The sequence below is a fragment of the Cricetulus griseus genome, chromosome 2 (assembly GCF_003668045.3).
Source record: "Cricetulus griseus strain 17A/GY chromosome 2, alternate assembly CriGri-PICRH-1.0, whole genome shotgun sequence".
NCBI classification, from domain to species: Eukaryota; Metazoa; Chordata; class Mammalia; order Rodentia; family Cricetidae; genus Cricetulus; species Cricetulus griseus.
The window spans coordinates 353,074,502-353,093,582 of record NC_048595.1 but is presented as its reverse complement, the minus strand read 5'-3'; the positions used below and the strand labels follow the sequence as shown (position 1 = coordinate 353,093,582).

Sequence of the window (19,081 nt, the reverse complement as noted above, 5' to 3'; positions counted from 1 at the left end):
TACCGACTATAATATTTATGCAGATAACAATAGAAATTACAGAGTCATGGCTAAACAACAAAATTGAACACAATCTAGAAATCTGACATTAAAAAATAAATGGAAATGTGCTTCTAGACTGATGAATAAAAAAGACAAAGGACTGCTGGCTAACAAGGTTTGATCTTTTAAATAGAAGTGCAAACATTTATATTTACACAAAGCTCAGGAAAAGTTTTGTACTTACTCAGTAAATGAAAATATGCCTCCAGCAGTCAAATAAGATGGATTCTTTTTTGTAAAATGATTGTTCACTGATTCTTTACTGCTATATTGAAATAGGCAATATTTGATTTGAAGATTTAATTAAGTTGAATTATGTGAGTGAGTAGTGATAATGCCATGCCAAATTAAAAATTTACCTGTCTTGGGATCAATAGAGAAATAAGGTTGCCCCTGAAGAATGCTGTAAACGACTCTGGCGCTGTTCCCATAGGTGGGGTCATCTGCATCTGTGGCCTTGACCTGGAGCACATAGGCACCTGCAAAATACCAGAGTGTCATTTTCCTTTACAGAGATAAAAGTTATATTTGACTGTTTTATGAATGCTTTGTGTACATTTTGCCCCTAAAGTTTACTTGAGCAGCACTTTCAAAATATTGGGGAGTTTCAAGTCCAAAAGAAAGTGGTCATTCCTCCACCCATCAAGAATGTATTAACAATAAGACTGAAGAAATAAGGCAAAATACAGGAGAAGCACAGCAAGACAATGGCAAAAATGTTAACATTATTTCATGGTAACAATACAAGACTTATTTTTTTTAATGTAAACTTAAAGAAACACTGTGATGTGGTAAGTCTACTGTGAGTGGATACACATGTAAAATAAAGGGCGCCCATTCCCTATGGAGGCATACTATTGCAGCCCAGATACTGCAAGGAGGACCTAGGCCCGCCCCCAAACAATATGACAGACTTTGAAGATCCCTGGCCTCACTATCTCTGGGGAGGAGTTGGGGGATGGGTTAGGGCAGGGTTGGTGGAGAACATGGGAGGATGTGAGGGCGAGGGAATGGGGGAATGGATACATAAATATGAGTAGTAATCAAAGAATTTTTAAAAAGAAAATATTGAAGAGACATCCACACTGTGGATGCAGGAAAGCCCTACTGCCATCAGCCAAGAATTGGAAAGAAGCTAAGAAACCAATAACTACTGAATGTAAAAATGAAATAATATAGTACAAAAACACATGTGGTAGCAAAAAGCTGTGTATAATAAGGGGATCCTTGTGTTTGACAGAGCACAAAGTATCACAGTTCATTGTGTTAAGTGAAATAAGCCATCTGAATAAAGAAAGCTACCACATGATCTCACATTCATGTGTGATCTACACTAATGGATCTTCAGAATCTGAATATTTAAGGGTGTTTGCAAGAATTCTGGGGATGTAGTGAGAGGGGGCAAAGTTTGACCAATGCATACTGAGTTTCAGTGTACAGTGAAAAGAAGTTCTGGTACAGTCTTTCAGAGCAAGGCAACCATAATAAAATAATATGCATCAGATTTCAAAAGGCTAGAAGAAAAGTTTATTAATTTTTTATAATATATAGAAATGACAAACATTTGAGATGAATAAAATAATTATAATTTACTTGATTTTATGATTACATAGAATATATATAAGAACTCTCTGTGAAATCCACTGATTTTTGCACCTTTATGTATGAAATTATGTTTTATGTTTAATAAATGTGTGTATATAAAATATAAAATCAGAATGAACTTTAAAATGTAGGCAACAACAGGGTTGTTATTGTTATTGATGCATATATCAATTCATGTTAAAAGCTATGTTTGTTTCCAGTACATAAATCACTGAACGGAAGGACATCACAATACCTTTATCGATTTACATAACAAAGAAGACATTGTGTACCATTTACATGAGCTCATCTGCTCTTTGTGGGAGCTTGAGTTTCATGATTAAAATATCAATAGAGAAGCTAAAAGGTTTAGAGGCTGCTAAGTGATACATAATTTCAATTTTTAAATCAACAGTGGCCTCGTACCATTAGGAAGCCTTTAATTAGAAAATAATATTAAAGAAACCAAGATAGCAAAAGTGATTGCAAATATAGTTGCACTGTCCAAAAGCAGGAAAGTGTCTCTGGGTCTCCAAGCCTAATTAATTGGAAGGTTTGGGACATCGGAAATCATTATTGCCAAATCTCACTTTTTATACTTGGTTTTTGAGAATGTGCATAGTTTTTGGTTCTAAGAAACAGAGCATAAATTTTATTGTTGTTAATCATGAGTATATATAAATTAGTTTATAAGCACTTTAAAGCTATCTCTTCCATATGCTATGCTTGATACTACTAGTCTTCCTTTAGAATAAAAAAAAAAACAAAGTATCACAAATGATAAGAAAAGCATCAGTCATGGTATGATCTGAAACAATTTCTAATGATATGTAAAATATATATATGTAATACAAATACATACATACATACATATTCACATAAAGAAATGCACACGTAACTAAATATTTCATATAAATAGTTAATACCACATACATCCAAACTGCTATGTTGAAGGATCCAGTTTAGCTAACTGGGGGATGCATCGCAAACCCCAAGCAGACACTTGACTGTCAGGGTTAAGGAACCAAACATCCTTCCATCTGTACTTTTAAAAAACTACACTTTTTAAATAAAGAAATATTGTAGAATTGCAGTGTTATGTATTTATCTTTGAGATGATCTTTTGGAATTTCAAGCTGTGTGAATAGTTGGAAAATATGTTACAGTTGCCTTTTAGAGGTGGATTGTAGACAGTGCCAAGATCTCTAGTTAATGTCTAGTAATATCCATCATTATCATTAATATTTTATCACTCTGAGTATTTCTTAGTATTTAAGCTAGAACTTATACAATATATTTTTCAAGTTTTCCAGATATAAAGAACTTTTTTCATTAAATACTCTATTTTGGGGGGACTATCCTGTACCTTCCTTGATGGGTGACCATCCATATTTTCTCAATCAGGAAAGCTAAAACTCATCTTACCTACTATTCCCTCCAGCTTCTTTAAAACAGATACATGGTCTCTCACTCAATAAAGAAAAATGATGTCACTTTCTATTAAAAATAAGTTAAAAATAAGACAAAACCAAACAGTCCTCAGTATTTGAATACCTAGTTAATATTATTTCAATTCAGCTATCTATGTTATGCCTTTGGGATAGATTCCATGTTACTTTTTTTTAAATATATATATATTTAATTTCACTGTACATTCCCACCAAAGTTCTCCCTCCTACCTTAACTCCTACCACTCCTCACCTTCCCCACAGCCCACCTCCATCCACTCCATATAGTTTTTATAATTATTATTATTACTTACATCTCTACTGCAGAATGCCCACCCTGTTCTTCTCGGAGTCCCTGCCCCCACATACCCTGTGACCTTCCATCCACTCCTCCTTCATTTCTTTTCTGAAAAGGGCAGGTGTCCCATGGATGTCCATAAAACGTAGCATACAAGTTGCAGTACCTTTTAGGTACGTCCTCTTGTACTAAGGCTGGCAAGGCGACCCAGTATGCGAAATAGGATCCCCAAAACGAGCAAAAGACAGCCCCTGCTCCCGCTGTTAGGAGCCCCACAAGATGACCAAGCTACACAACTATAACATATACTTAGAGGGTTTAGGTCAGTCCCATGAAGGCTCCCTGGTTGTGAATTGAGTCTCTGTGAATCCTATGAGGCCAGCTTAGTTCATTCTCTGAGTTTTCTCCTGGTGTCCTTGACCCCTCCGGCCTCCTATAATCCTTCCTCCCCTCTTCTGCAGGATTTCATGAGCTCTGACTATGTTTGGCTGTGGGTCTCTGCATCTGTTTCCATCAGAAAACACATTCTTTTAATACTGCAGAGTGTGTACGTTCGGCCCATCTGAAATAATCGGAACTATTAAGATATAGTAGAAAAGACATGTGCTGTTACATTTCCCCAGAATGCTAGGTAGATCCCTTGGACTACACTTCTAGGATCAGGACTGTCAGTTTTTCTTTTCTTTGCCACTCACCCTGACAAAGCTCATCCTGGCCCCAGAGTAACCCCAGGACCATTAATGATGTGACATTGACTCATAATTCTTTATCAGGTACAAGGACGCAGAAGCACTTTGAGGTTATAAAATCACTTGCTAGATATGAACTAAACATTTTAGACTATACATATTTACACCTCTTGATCAAATATTACATTGATGGATAAGTGAATCCATTTTTATGAGCACTTCATCTCATATCTGTATGCCAAGATTTCTATTCCATGAATACCAATGCAAATGGAAATGCTTCCTGCAAGAGCACACTGAACTCCAATTTATGGTTATGGCACATTGCTGCCTCTTTTATACTTAATACACTTGAAAGTATTTTCACTGATCCTGTTAAGAACTTCAACAGAAATTATGATAAAATGTGTGAGACTGAAATCCATTTACTCAGTGGCTCTCAGAATCCAAGAGCTTTTGCATTTATTTCCTATGTGGCATCAATTTCTTAACAGAATACTGTAATTACTTTTATTTCAGACACATTTAGAGAAATTGCTATGGACTATACAATATGATAATTTAGAGCTCATTTAATAACAACAAACAAATGTAACATGATTTCTTTTACTTGATCAGATTACTTAGTCATGACAAGTGTTAGAATGATTATTCATCTATCAGTCATCTATCCATCACCCTGTTCAGGTATCTGTATCTAAATTATTATGTTTAATATGTATAATAAATAATATATATGTGTGTGCGTGCATGTAAACCAGAAGCAAAAAACTCTGAATTCTGAAATCTATTAATTAAATAGATTTACCATCTTTCAAACATTACTAAAATAATAATGAAATTTTCATGAACAAAGTTAAATCCCCATAATTGCTAAAATAATAATGTAGTATTCACAGATGAATCTATATCTCCAAAGTTAAACGTACCTAATGTTATAAACTGCTCATTTATGAATTCATTTAATATCTGTGCTACCCTTCCCCCAAATTGAATCGAGCAAAGTCAATAACTCAAGTATAAACATCCACAACTCCTCCTCTTCTTTTCCCAGTTAACACTGATTGTTAACTGGGAAACACTGGGATACACACACTGTGTTGTGTGTGTATCACATTTCAGGTTGGTCAAACATGGAGAGGCTTGCAGGGATCTGCTGGAAAGGCTTCTTTGCTCTGAACACTGATGTACAAGTGACTGAAGTGCTTAAAGTTCTTATAACACTTTGAAGGACACATGGCGGTTGAAAGCCTCACAAGAAGTCAAACTGTTCTTGATTAAATCTAAACAAATCTCAGCCTCCAGATCATGTGATGATCTGACACACAAACCCTTTGTCATGTGCTATTTTGTCCTTAAGTTGGAATGAGGATTCCTGTTTCTAACAGTTGACAAAATTTTGGTAAGTCATCAAAACATTACTTAGCCACAACAGTTATGTGATGGAGGGGTAAAGAAAGGGTCAAGACCTCCAAGAAGTCATTTATAGATTAATTCATATGTAAATCACTGCACAAAATAACTGATGCAAAGCAAAATTTCACAAAAATTACTCTAAAATTTCTTAGGCTTTTTAGGGAAAGGGCAAAGTCATTAGTATATATTGAATAGAATGAGAACTCAGTTTTTCACATTAATGTCAATATTACTGAAACACATGTTTTGTCCATGGAATTTTTCACATATTAACTCTCAAACCAAGTTATCAAGAACAGCTATTTACAGTCTGAGTAGCAGGATAATTTACACCCTGACATCCTTGTTTTTCTATTTAAAATATATCCAATTGCTACAAACATCTTCTAGAAAATCTTTTTCCCCCTACAGAGCTTTGCCACTTAATTTAAGGGAGGGAATTGTCTAATGCCTCACTGGAGAATAAACAAGTGAGTTTTGCAAGTATTATAATAACAATAAAAGGAATTCTGCAGGATTATGCATCTACTTGTTGGGGTTTGCTTCTTGGATTAAGGCTGAATTCCAATTCTCTTTTCACTCTCTATACTACCCCTGGAAGAGTTGGATTTTCACAACACTCTGCTGTATTTTCACTACCCTCTGCTGTATTTTCACAAAGTGACTCTATCAGAACTTCTTTAATTGGAATATTAGTCTTCTTCGAGCCCAGTATTACCCTTGAACAATTTTAAGTCTACACACATTTTCCTCTAGTTTCTCACTACTGATTCTGCTAAACTGAACTATTACCCCAAGAAAGAATGGTGTTCCTTATGGTTTCCTGTTTGCTTGATGGTATTTAATTTCTTGATACAAATCTCCTTCTTTATGTTCTCTTTTTTAATGACTCTCTCAGCATCATTTACTCTTGGCTTCCATTTCTTTCTTTGATAATCAATCACTCTTCCTTAGAGCTTCCTTTTCTCCTCCCTGCATTATTAAGTTCATATGTCCCAGACCCAAGAATTTAGGTAGCAAGGAGGGCAGATGGGGGGATGCTTACATCTCGCTAGGAAGAGGATACAGATATCTCTAACATAAAGGACCTCTTAATAGTTAATATTGCAAATATTGCCTATTTAATGCTTTTCATTATTAATCTATAAACCTCATCTCATTTGTCTTTTTTTTAAATTTATTTTATTTTTGAGAATTTATCTAAAACCTTTCCTCACTATTCTTTCTGTGGTAGTTACAAAGTAATTGGCCCCCATAAACTCAAGGATGATGTGTGGCTCTTTTATTCTGTTTGTCATGTTCTGACTGTTGATTTTGTTTTATATTTTATCTTGTTTTAATAACTCTTCAGAAGTCTTTGTTTTCTAAGGAGAGACAGAAAGTGTGTACACCCAAATAGAAGGGAATGGAAAGGAAGTGGGAAGAATAGGGGGAGGGATAATCATAACATATTGTATTGAAAAATAAATTCACTTTCAATAAAGAAAATATTGAAGTCATGCATGGCCGGTAGCTCTTTGTGCCTTGTGAATTTTTCCCCATCCATAATGGGATTCTAACTGGTGCTGTCATTATTTAGGTGTTATTTGTGTGACCAGGTGAAAAGGTTGTAAAAGTCAGTCTACCAGGACATCTGCTAGAAGATAATGTCTTCTATGTAGGACAGGGAGTTACACAGATTTGTCTCATAGAGTTTGAATCCAACTTTTCTTCATCAGCATTCCCTTGAGTGATTATCATTGTCTGTGCCTTTCTCCACATTTCCACATGCATCTCTGCCCACACTACCCAACTGTTCTCTATTGCCTCCGTAAAATAAAAGGATAGTTTCTTATACACAGACTGCTCTTTCAGATTCTGCTTTTAATGAGTGCTTCCAGGAAAACCAAAGGTCTTTTTACACCACTTTACAGATAGGTTTCAATATCTCCTCTTTCAAAACTTCAGTTCTACATGTTAAAAATTCCTGAATCCTAGCTCTCATATTTAATGTGTCTCACTCCAAACTGTTAGTGGCAGTAAGAAATTGATAATGCTCTTCATGACAAAAAAACAAACAAACAAACAAAAAAACAAACAAAAAAACAAACAAAAAACAAAAACAAAAAAAAAACCAAAATAGCTATAGAGTTTGGCACATGATTCTTAACTTCATATGTGTTTTGTTGTGTAAATTAATGTAAGAACCAGTGTGTCTGAAAAAAAATAACAGAAAAATAATAACAACATGTTTTTGAGGAGCTGGTATTTAGTCTCCAACACACACACACACACACACACACACACACACACACACACACACACTCTCTCTAAGGGGGAAGAAAATTAGGCACAGGTATGATTAAGGCTTGCTCCAAAGACACTCACTTCCTCCCATTAGCCTTTATTCTCTCAAAGTTACACAAAGGACCATGTTTTCAAACACATGAGCTTGTGAGGGATGTTTCACATTCAAAACACAACCTGTATTATACCACAAACTAAATGATCTTTAAAGCCAAAATTTACAGATGACCCACTAGTTCATCTCACAGTTTTAGCATTATGAATAAGGTCATAATATCAAATGAATTCATGATTAAATGTTCAATCCATTTTAAAGAAATACTTAGTACTTGAAATAGAGCAACATATATCTGTTATGTATTTATGATAAAAAGTAATATAGCCTGGATGCTGTTAGTATGGGTTTAATTAGGAAAATAGGATGTAAGTATGTCTTATTATCCATAACAATTTCATGTTGTATTCATTAAAAGACTTCATTAAAGAAAAAGGGAAAAAATTGCCCCGCCTAGTATTTTCCAGAAAATAACATTAGGTCATAAAAAGTGTTTTTTGTTTCTATTTTTGAAGTTAAGTAAGAGCTTTTGTTTTTCTTTTAAAAGTGTATTTAGAAGAACTTTAAAAAAAGGGAGATGTGGTTCCTAGCTCACTGCAGTGTACATTACAATTCAGATCACAAGGCCTTGGGTCTCTCTGAACACATTTCCTGACAGGTCACTACTGGTTATAGCAGAACTGTAGCTGGAGAGAAGCCAGTATTGCCTTTGAGGAACTTAGGCTTATAAAAATATCACACGTAAATGTCATGAGGCTAAACTCTGTTAGATGTTTGGAAAAAAATTTTATTGAAAGAAACCTTTTATTCTGACGTACATATTCATGTTATTGACCTTAGTAAGAAAGCTTCACATGTCATCAATATATTTACTACTTAGCAAACCCAGAAAGATGTATCCTCCAGATTTTGTGAATTCCAATTACCTTAAAATTTAGTTTTGCTTTCCTTGTTTTCTCTCCTCTTTCTGCCTGCTAGTGGAGTATCCACATTTATAAAAGCAACAGCTTTGCTATTGTTTTCCAATCTAAATAATGGATAATGGCTTCCTTTACTAAGCACCCTTTGTTTTAGCATCACAAGCCAAAGCTGTTTATTCTTAGCAAGCAAGTTACCCCACCCTGACAATGTCTGACATTTATTGCCTACAGAATTAGGTAACACATCAGTGGTAAGTCTAGGACACTTCCTCTTAGAACTATATTTGACTAACAGAAAATAAGTGCAAAGATCCTTTCTGTTATACAGGAAATGTTGGAAGCAAATTTAAATGACTGATACTTCAATGCATCATGTTCTCCAAAGAGTATGTAGCACTTTCTCTTTACAAAGCACAGTTGTAGAAGTGCATGTGTAAGTGTTACACATATTTATTTTCTTTCTTTAAATCTCTCTGTGTCTCTGTCGCTCTGTCTCTGTGTTTCTCTGTCTCTCTGTCTCTCTGTCTGTTTCTCTCTCTCTCTCTCTCTCTCTCTCTCTCTCTCTCTCTCTCTCTCTCTCTCTCTCTCTCTCTGTGTGTGTGTGTGTATGTGTGTGTTTGTGTGTATGTGTGTGTTTCTTCTCTCTGTGCCTCTATGTGTGTGTAGGTGTGCATGCCACATACATGGTTGCCTTAGATGCTGCAAGGTATCAGAAACCTGCAAGCTGAGTTTGGTTTTCAACTTTAAAAAGTGGGTGTTGAGAACCAAATGGAGGTTCTATTGGGAGAGCAGGATGTGTTCTTTACCTCTCAGCCATATCTGTCTCCTCCAATAATATTTCCTTTTCAGTGCTTACATGTTTGCTGTTTTTTAGTGGTTAAAATCTCTTTCACACACAATCAGGTATCCCTAAATTCCCACATTTTATTAACATAGTGTCTATTGGTATTTTATTGGATAAATTTACCAATGACTGTTTTAAACAAAATCTATGTTTTCTTTGGTGTTATGAATGTGAAAAGTCAATTATTTGATATTTGATGTAATATTGAAGGAGAAATGAAGAGTAAGACATGAAGTTTTACTGTCAGGTATTTTAGTTAAGAAACAATTTTACTGATATTTTTCTCATGTGTCTTATTATTATAACTTCTACTGAGCTATAGTCCCAATGGACAAGAATAGGATAATTACTTTTCTCATGTTTTGTCATATTTGCATAATTTGGAAATGTCTTATGTTCAAGACATAGTTTTAGAGGTAGATTAGCCAGGTAAACACTCTCTGAGGCAATGCTGTGTGTAAAATACAAAATGACACTTTCCATGTATTTGTTTATAATAATAGCAATGAAAAACAATTTTATTAAACTACACTAGTATGCTAAATGATAGATGAGACAGGACATGCACTGTTTGTTGCCTTTTGTGGTTTGAGTTATCTCACTCAGTATGATCTTTTCTAGATAGATCCAGTAAATTTCATTTTTTTACAGCTGAACAGTATTCCATTGCTTAGAAACACCACATTTCTTCAGTCATTCATTTGTTGATTGACATTTAGATTCTTTCTATCCCCTGGACATTGGAATAGGCAGAAATAACCATTGCTGAGCAAGAGTCTTTGGGGTATAATGCCAAGATCTGTGGGCACATGCCAAGGTGTGGCATTGCTGAGTAATATGTTAAGTTTACTTTTTGGTTTTTACATATTATGTATTTTAATTTCCAGAGTAGCTGCACCAAAGTTTAATTCTACAAATAGTGGAAGAAGGTTCCCCTTTCTTGGCAGTAGTTGTTGTCAGTTGTATTGTTGATATTAGTCACTCTCTCTGGAGCTAGATGAAATCTCAAAGTTTTAAATGCATAATACCCTAATTTATAAATATGATGAACACTGTTTTAGGTGTTTCATAGGCTTATTTATTTCTTTACAGTGAGAAATCTCTGCTTAGGTCCTTAGCCAATTTTCCAAACACTGGGAGGTAAAGATACAACATGGAATAACCAAAGGAAACAGGAAAATATAAAGAGACTATAGGGGTATCACACACACTCACACACACACACACACACACACACACACACACACACTCTCTCTCTCTCTCTCTCTCTCTCTCTCTCTCTCTCTCTCTCTCTCTCTAAAGGAAGTTAAGGCATTTGTGTTGACAGTGCTTCCTAGAAGAATTATGCACTAATAAAAACCCAAGTACAAGCCACGGAAAACCTCCTTTTCAATGGTTGGTAAGGACAATCCAATATAATATAGAATATAAACGTAGACTTTTGTTGTCTCTTGGGGATTGGGGAACCATATTAATAACATCACACATTTAGGACTCAGGATCAAATGCTTTGAGCTGGATCTGACCAGAAGCCACTTTCCTGTAGACTAGATCCTATGGTCCCTGAAAATACTAAGCAAATTGCCAGGTTGGGGGGACAATTAAACTCTCCTGCCCAGCTGAAACACCAATGAGACATGAAATTTAACAACAGGGTTAGATAAGCAAATGATGAAGCCAGTGACACTCACAAGTCAGTGGTAAGCAACACCTGTTTAGAGGTACTTAAAGTCATTCAACAGGAGCAAAATTATGCCTGGAACTAGAAATATAGTTATATTTCCAGGATAGTGACATTAGTGTAGAATTGGACATTAGGGTAGAATTCATTATCATCACTTTTTTAAGCCAGTGTAATTAATTTTTATATTCTAAAACTTATTCTTACATCCACAAATGAGCATAGCTACCCCACCTCATTAAAGAAGCCTCTCTTTACACTGAATGTTGATCATCACAGAAAACTACTGTGGGATATAATGCAGAGATGAACAGATTGTTGGGAGCCTATCCCTAACAAATACATCTGCATCATAGCTACACCTTTTATAGCTAATAATATTGTAAAGGAAGGTTTGAATGATTGCAAGAGCCAGAATACCAAGAAGTTAATTGTGAAACTGTTTCTTGTAGAAATGGCTAAATAAACAAAAATCTAATCCATGTCAATGTCAACAGACATGCTCATGTGGAGGGGGCATTTTAATGGTATCCCCATTCCTAGATACATATAGCTAATGTCTGCTTCAACAAGGAGAATTGGTCTCTCAATTTGAGTTTCCTTATTGGGTTACTAGACACAAAGTGGTCAACTGGAAACCATGAGCAGACAAGCAATATAAGTAGATTTAGCAGGTTGTGTATGTATGTACACACACAGTAAAGGAATACTAAAGGAAGTTAAGCCACTTGGGTTGACAATGCTCCCCAGAAGGACCACAATCTAGTGATAGGTCCAGTACCCATATGTGCAAAAACCTCCTTTTGTATGGTTGTTCAAGATAATACAAGTGACTCCTCAAACCATGTCATTACTTATATAGCCTTCAGATGCCCCTCAGGGTTTGATTGTTGGTCCCTACTTAGAAAGAGATTACACACTTAGGACACACACACACACACTGTGTGTGTGTGTGTGTGTGTGTGTGTGTGTGTGTGTGTGTGTGTGTGTGTACTACAACAATGATTAAAGAAATAGAGGCTTTTAAGTTGAGGGGGTCATACAGGGGTTTGAGGGAAGGTTGCTACTAGAGGCTTGAGGAAGGAAAGGAATCAGGACAGTGAGGTAATACTATTACAATTAAAGTATATTAAAAAACTAAAGCAACCAAATATAGGCCCTTGCAGAAGATGCAAGTAGCACTTCTCATAAAATTATGAAGATGAAAATTTTAAGAAATTTAGAAATAATCAAACAAGTTTACAATTCTATTTCTTTTTATAGTTGGCATATATGTTGTCATTGTCATTCTTATAAAACATAAACAAACAGCATGATGGTTTAATAGAATGTTTGGTAGGTCATCATTATTATGATGGATGATAAGTAAGTTCAGATATTAAAAATATATCAATTTACATCTTCTTAAAAGAAACATCTACCTGTTCTAAACTGAGTTGAATTTGCATATATTATAATCATAGTATAGTTTCTTCATGAAATATATGATCTGATTATTTTCAAGATCATTACAACATTTGAGATCAAGTAGACTTAGGAAATTTAGTGTCTAGGAAAAATACATTGACTATTTGACAATATACCATTACTTATTATCTATATCTAAGTTAGCTTACAAGCACTGAAATTTTAGAAGTCACCTATTTTTGGAAAACTTCACCAAGAAATATTAACCTTCCACATTTGATAGTATCATAATTGTTGAGTTAGTAGGCATTTAAGGCTATAAATTCTTTTTATGCTCTATTTTATATATCAACACTAGGTATTAAATGAACTATATCACTTCAACTGTGTTGCTACAATGAGAAGAAATGGAATTCCTGCGTTGAAAACTAGAGCTCATTCCTCTCTCCCTCCTAAAACAAAGCTCTGCCTCCCCATTCTTAAACAAAGCATCCCTCCACCAATACTGATACAATTAGAAGCAATGCTGCAGTTTTTGGTGTGGTAAATGAAGGAAACAAAATTAAAATTAATACAATTTATCTCCTTTTCATTTGTTTCTTATCACAATAAATACTTTTAAATGCTTGTCAGCAAACTGAACACCAAAGGTCAATATTTTGATAAAGTCATCAATTGTGGCTAAGTTCAAAGTAGCTGAATTACTCTCAAAGGGAAACAACAAAAGCTTTCTCCTAGCAAATCAATACTCCATGGTTAAATTTTCTATTTTTACTTAACCTTCCCTGCCAACTTCATCTTATTAATTATTTGGGAACAAAGATCCTGGTGTATAGCTGGATTTAATACAAACTTTAAGAAGGAAGTTAAGAAAGAGACAGGAAAGGGAGGATGTATAACAAGAAAAGATGGTGAAAAACAGTAGTCACATCTAGTTTAACTGCTGGGTACAAGTCTGAATTCTGTTGGAAATGTCTCAATTCTCCACAGAAAGTTATGTTTGGCTGATGTGTTACATTCTGTTTTCAGTTCAGTATAGATAGAATTTTGGTGTTCATATAGAAATCATGTTGAAATTCTTACCATTTTTAATGTAAAATAAGGGCAACACTACTACTAGATTTTTCTCTTTTGGAATGAAAATTACAAAAGTGTTCAAATGATGCCAATGGTGATGCCTCAGTTTGTTCAATAATCAAATATTAGTGATAGACACACAGCATGTGGGTTGAAAACAGATGTTTTTATGACCTGAGTGACATGGTTGTTCACTGTGGCAGTCAACTGGCTGGTTTATATTGTTTTTCCTGGGATGTAACATCTCCTTTTAGTGGCTAAAGTTTAGAGAACTGTATAGCACTAGTGGTATGGATAGTGACTACCCTGTGTCAGTGAGAAAAAAATTCAGTTTTGACATTTTACTCATTTCATAACACATGAAGGTTTTTTTGGTTGTTTGTTTTAATTTGGACAGGTGATTAATACGATTAGCTTGCCCTACCAGTCTAAAATACTCCACTGTGGTTTTAAACAGTACCTACTGTTAATATGACAGTGGTTTCTAATATATAACAAAACATTTAATTTTACACAAATGTATGGCATTTATGCTCTGAGACATTCGTGTCAGTATGAATTCTCATACAATTGCAACCCTTTTCGAATCTAATGGGAAGAGTTGGCAGTGATTAGAGCTATCTTTATCCTGATCCTTAAACCCTGGGGCTCTGACTTGGATGGAGAAAAATCAATTTAACGTCCATTTTGTTTTCTTCCCATAAAATTCACTTGACCAATAATTGCATACTAACTGACTATACACTTTCTCAGAAACTATAACAACACTTATGTTCCAAGAGTTACTACCTAAACCATACACCAGCATTACAACTACACAAAGTACAAGTCCTCACTCTAGATAAAAAGATCATGTAGACTGCCATTCTTTCTCTATTGCTCTTCCATCCCAGTGTTACCCAAGGTAACATTCTCTGCAGTCTTTTCCCATCTTTATCTTTTGAACATCAACATCTGTTAGTGGTGAACATATCATGTACACATGCACACACTAAAGAGAAGACACCATGAAACAAAGAACTGATGAACTTGTTTACAAAATTGTGTTCACAGAGTTAGAAAATGTTATTTGTCTGGATTTGATTGCTTTCAAAGATTCTGGAGTTACCTCCAATACCAAAGGTGTTAATTCTGTTTGTATTTATTTCCTTTTGCTTTTTAGATTTCATTTTAGCAACTGCATGTACCATTTTTAAATTTATAAATATCTATCTGAATTCATTGTGCATATTATTCACTCCCTTAGTATCCTGAAGGAAGTCAATGAATTTATTTGGTACTTCCAGTTCCCAAAGATGTTTTGAGAGAGACAGAAAGTGCCCTCTGATTTGCTCTTTCCAGGTGATCCTCTTGCCTCCACCCACAACCCCACCACAACACATGTGTGGCCACACCTATGTTTTCATGTGGGCTCTGTGGATTTGAATTTTGTTTCTAATGCTCATGCAGCAATTGTTCTTACACATAAAGCAATCTCCCTAGGCCTTCCTGGATGTTTTGAGAAACACACATTTCTAAATTTAGGCCACTCTCTTCATACATTGCAAATTCACAAAACAGCTAAAATGATTTTCGTCTTTGAATCCGGTAGCTCAGTCTTTCTAATGTATGTACTTCACACCTGAATGTCATGAGAATTCATAGCACATTCTGGCAATTAGCTACTGACTCTTCTCCCTGTGAAATTTTAGTTGTCATAACAACTTTTAATGACTCAACTTGCTACAGATTCTGCAAAGCCCAATCATCAGTTCAACACAAATTGCTATGCAATTTGTATATGAACAAATAATGCTCGGTTGACATGCTTGTTAATTTCATGGATGATGATTTAACCCAGAACTTTCTGTATAGAAAATATGTGTTTTCACACTTCTCTCTACATTAGTGAGTCAAATTCCACAGTGTGTGTGTGTGTGTGTGTGTGTGTGTGTGTGTGTGTGTGTGTGTTTACCCATGCGCCCATCTGCACATGCATGCTTGTGCATCTCTATGTGATATCTAAGATTAACAAAGAACTGAAAATGTGTGAAAGAAAATTAACTGTAATCTTGATAAAGAGTTACATTTTTGACATTGTTTCACTTTCAGTAACTTGAAAACTGATGCCACCAATGCATCATGTGTTAAACCTCTATCCTTTAATATAATTTGTCTAAAGTTCTATTGCAAAATTAAAATTTTATGCCACTAGAGGACAACTCAGAAAGTAAATAATTAGAATTCTTAAATTTTTTTCTTCTCACTAGATTTGGAAAATATAAGACTACCAAAACAAAATGGCTTATGATTAAATCTGAAGAAAAAACCTTTGCATAAGTAAATCAGTATGTAAGTCCGATAATGTAGCAAAACATGCCAACACACATATTCAAGTAACATGTTGTTCAGTAAGGGTATTAAAAATATGAGGAAATATTTTATTTTAAATGATTTTATTTTAAATGATTGCACTCACAGTGTCTTTTTTTCCAAATATGTTATGAGAAATCTTCATAAATATTTATCATAAATTCAGGAATTCTAAGTTATTGAGTCAAATAATATACTATATGTGACTACATAAAATCTAAGTATTTGTCATGATATTATTATGGTATTATTATCATTATGATTTTTTTCAAACAATTTTCAAATGATAATTCAATGACACAAGATGATACTGCATACAATGAAACACAAGGACAACTGCTAGATAAAAAGAAAATTTAAGAGAAACCTGATATGTAGATTTGAGTGAGAGCATAATTATCCTGTCTCTAATAATAGAGCATTTTTGAATTATCCAAAGATAATTCTGGCAGATAAAATATAAAATTAGATGACTGTGAATATCTGAAAAGAAACTCTAGAGTAATGGTCTTTCTGTCCATTCATTGTATGAATATGCATTTTCTATAGGATATTTTTCTTTCATGGTTAGAATGAGCATGAACCCAAGGTCTTTTACAAATCATAGGTGAGACCATTATAATGCTAAAGGCTATTTCTGGTTCTTTTTACTTCTTCTTTTAAGACAGGTTGTAATTATACAGGTTTACCTTGAACTTACTCTGAGTCAAACAAATTTATTCCCTTTTTATTATTGAATCACAGTGCAATATTATTATGATTCTGCTGTTCCCTCTCCTCCAAATCCTCCTTGATCAACCTCATCATTCTGTCCATCCAAATCCATACCCATTCTTGCTCTTACTCATTGCAAAACTAACAGGCATCCTAAAGAGGAGAGAGAGAGGGAGAGGGAGAGAAAGAGAGAGAGAGAGAGAGAGAGAGAGAGAGAGAGAGAGAGAGAGAAAATGGAGGAAAGAAGGAAGCAAGGAAGGAAGGAAGGAAGGAAGGAAGGAAGGAAGAAAGAAAGAAAGGAAGAAAGGAAGGGACATATTTAGAAAAAAATAAGACCCGAATAGAACAAAACAATTGGACTGAAAAAAAAAATCGCCAAAAAATTCCCCTGAAAACAAGGTATTAGAAACCATGATACATTAGCAAAAGAACTTTAAAGTAAAAACTGGCAAAGAATTAATGCAAACCAACCAAAAAAATCCAGGAAATCCCCCTCCAAAATACCATTGAGTTTGTTTGGTGTTGGCCATTTATTTCTGGGCATGTAGCCTTACCTTAAGAGTGGTTTGATAACACCTTGAGACTCCTTCAGAGAAAGCTAATTTATCATGTCTAACTGGTTATCATTAGGAGGTAGTTGTTTTAATCTAACTACCTCCTGTTCTGTAGGGTTCCCTGAGAAGTCAGGAAAAAGGATTTGATGAAGGCATCCAACTTAGGGTGAGTGTTCCAAGGTCTCTCACTCTCTGCACAATGTCCACTGGTGGGTCATTGCTTTTATTCTCATTTGCTGCAGTAAGACAATTCTATGATGATGTCTCAAGAAGTCATTGATATATTTTTATGGAAAAAAATGTCATAAATAGTCATTTTGCTGCAAGGTGTTTTCTTGTGTCCCTGTCCTGTTTAATCACAGGTTCTCAAACACATGAATAGTTTCAGGGATGGGTTGCATCTCATCGACAGAGTCTCAATTACAACCAGGTATTTTTTGGTACTCCCTCAAGCTTTTTGTCACTCTTACACTAACACATCTTCCATGTAGGTCAGCATTGCAGATTGGTTTTTAGCTGAGTTTGTGTTATGTGTCATATCTGGTAAAATGCAAAGTTCTTTCCAGTACCACAAACACTAGTCAGTAGGGCAGAAGGTTTTAGGTTGGTACTAGCTCAATTCATCCATGTTCTATGAGTTCTTTTTGTGTTATCTTCAACAATAGGGTCTTACTATCAGTTTGTTGAGAGCAACCAATTACCTTGGCAGTAACCTAGATTGATTGGATTACTCAATATAGCCGCATTTGGCCAACAAGCTGATTAGGCGCAATCCATTCCCAGAACAGGAAACATCATTGTGTGACAAGAATGTCTATTTAGGTTTCCATCATCCTACTTAATTTGTGATTTCATTGTGATAACCTTCAAATATGTATGTATTTTAGAAAAATTCTATGAGTTTCCCATAAAACCCACAATCTTTTGTTCTGATGCCTCTCCCTCCTAAGGACAACATTCAGCTTGTATATTAGTACTTCTCATGTAACAATTTTAAATGTGATTTGTACAATGCACTAGATAAAAATAAAAATAATGTTGCTATGGTGGCATCTTGCTTTGCCAGTGAACCTGTGATGGTGGTCACAACCTTTTGGCTTGGATTCAGGTTCAGATGTGACCCCTTCTAAGGTAGAGGATGGTCTGGGATGATGGTTTAGCAGTTAGAGCAAATATGAATACTTCAGAGGACTGGAGTTCAGTTCCCAGTACCCATATAAGTCGGCTCAGAACTTCTTGCAACTCCTGCTCCATCGAATCTGGCAAAACAAGATGCCACTAGAGGTTGCAAAATGTTTCACAATGCCATGTAAAATGAAAATAAAAGGAAAAATTTAAAGGAAACTCATCTTTCTTTTCCACTAATGCATTGCAAGGCTTCATAATGACTCTGGACACCCCACGAAAGATTGAGGGGTGTATGGAAAACTCATATCTTAGAATTTTCCTAAAATATATACATACTGAATTCTGCCATGATTGAAATTGTTAATGGTATTGGACAAATATTACATGAGAGAAAAAATCATTAAACAGATAAAGTCTGAGCATCTATCATGCTACTTAATATTATAATAATTGTGGGTTTTTTTATTAAAGTCATCATAAAACTGACATCTTCCCTGTTAATGACAGACATGACCTTATATAGTAAAAGTTCTATTTTGAGTATTCAGCAACTACTTAAGTCATCAGAATAAACTGAAAGGTTGGC

At 34.9% G+C, this 19,081-nt stretch overlaps 1 protein-coding gene across 2 annotated transcripts in view; it reads right to left on the bottom strand.

Moving 5' to 3' along the window:
• Window positions 1–19,081, bottom strand: part of Cdh12 (cadherin 12) — a 265,746-nt gene that overhangs the window by 78,507 nt on the left and 168,158 nt on the right. The window contains exon 3 of one of the 2 annotated variants that reach the window (XM_027400034.2): window positions 402–521. The exons of the other annotated variant lie outside the window; for it this stretch is intronic. Coding sequence (XP_027255835.2) covers window positions 402–521 — 120 coding nt within the window. The remainder of the gene's footprint in view (window positions 1–401; window positions 522–19,081) is intronic. 2 annotated transcript variants of the gene reach the window in all.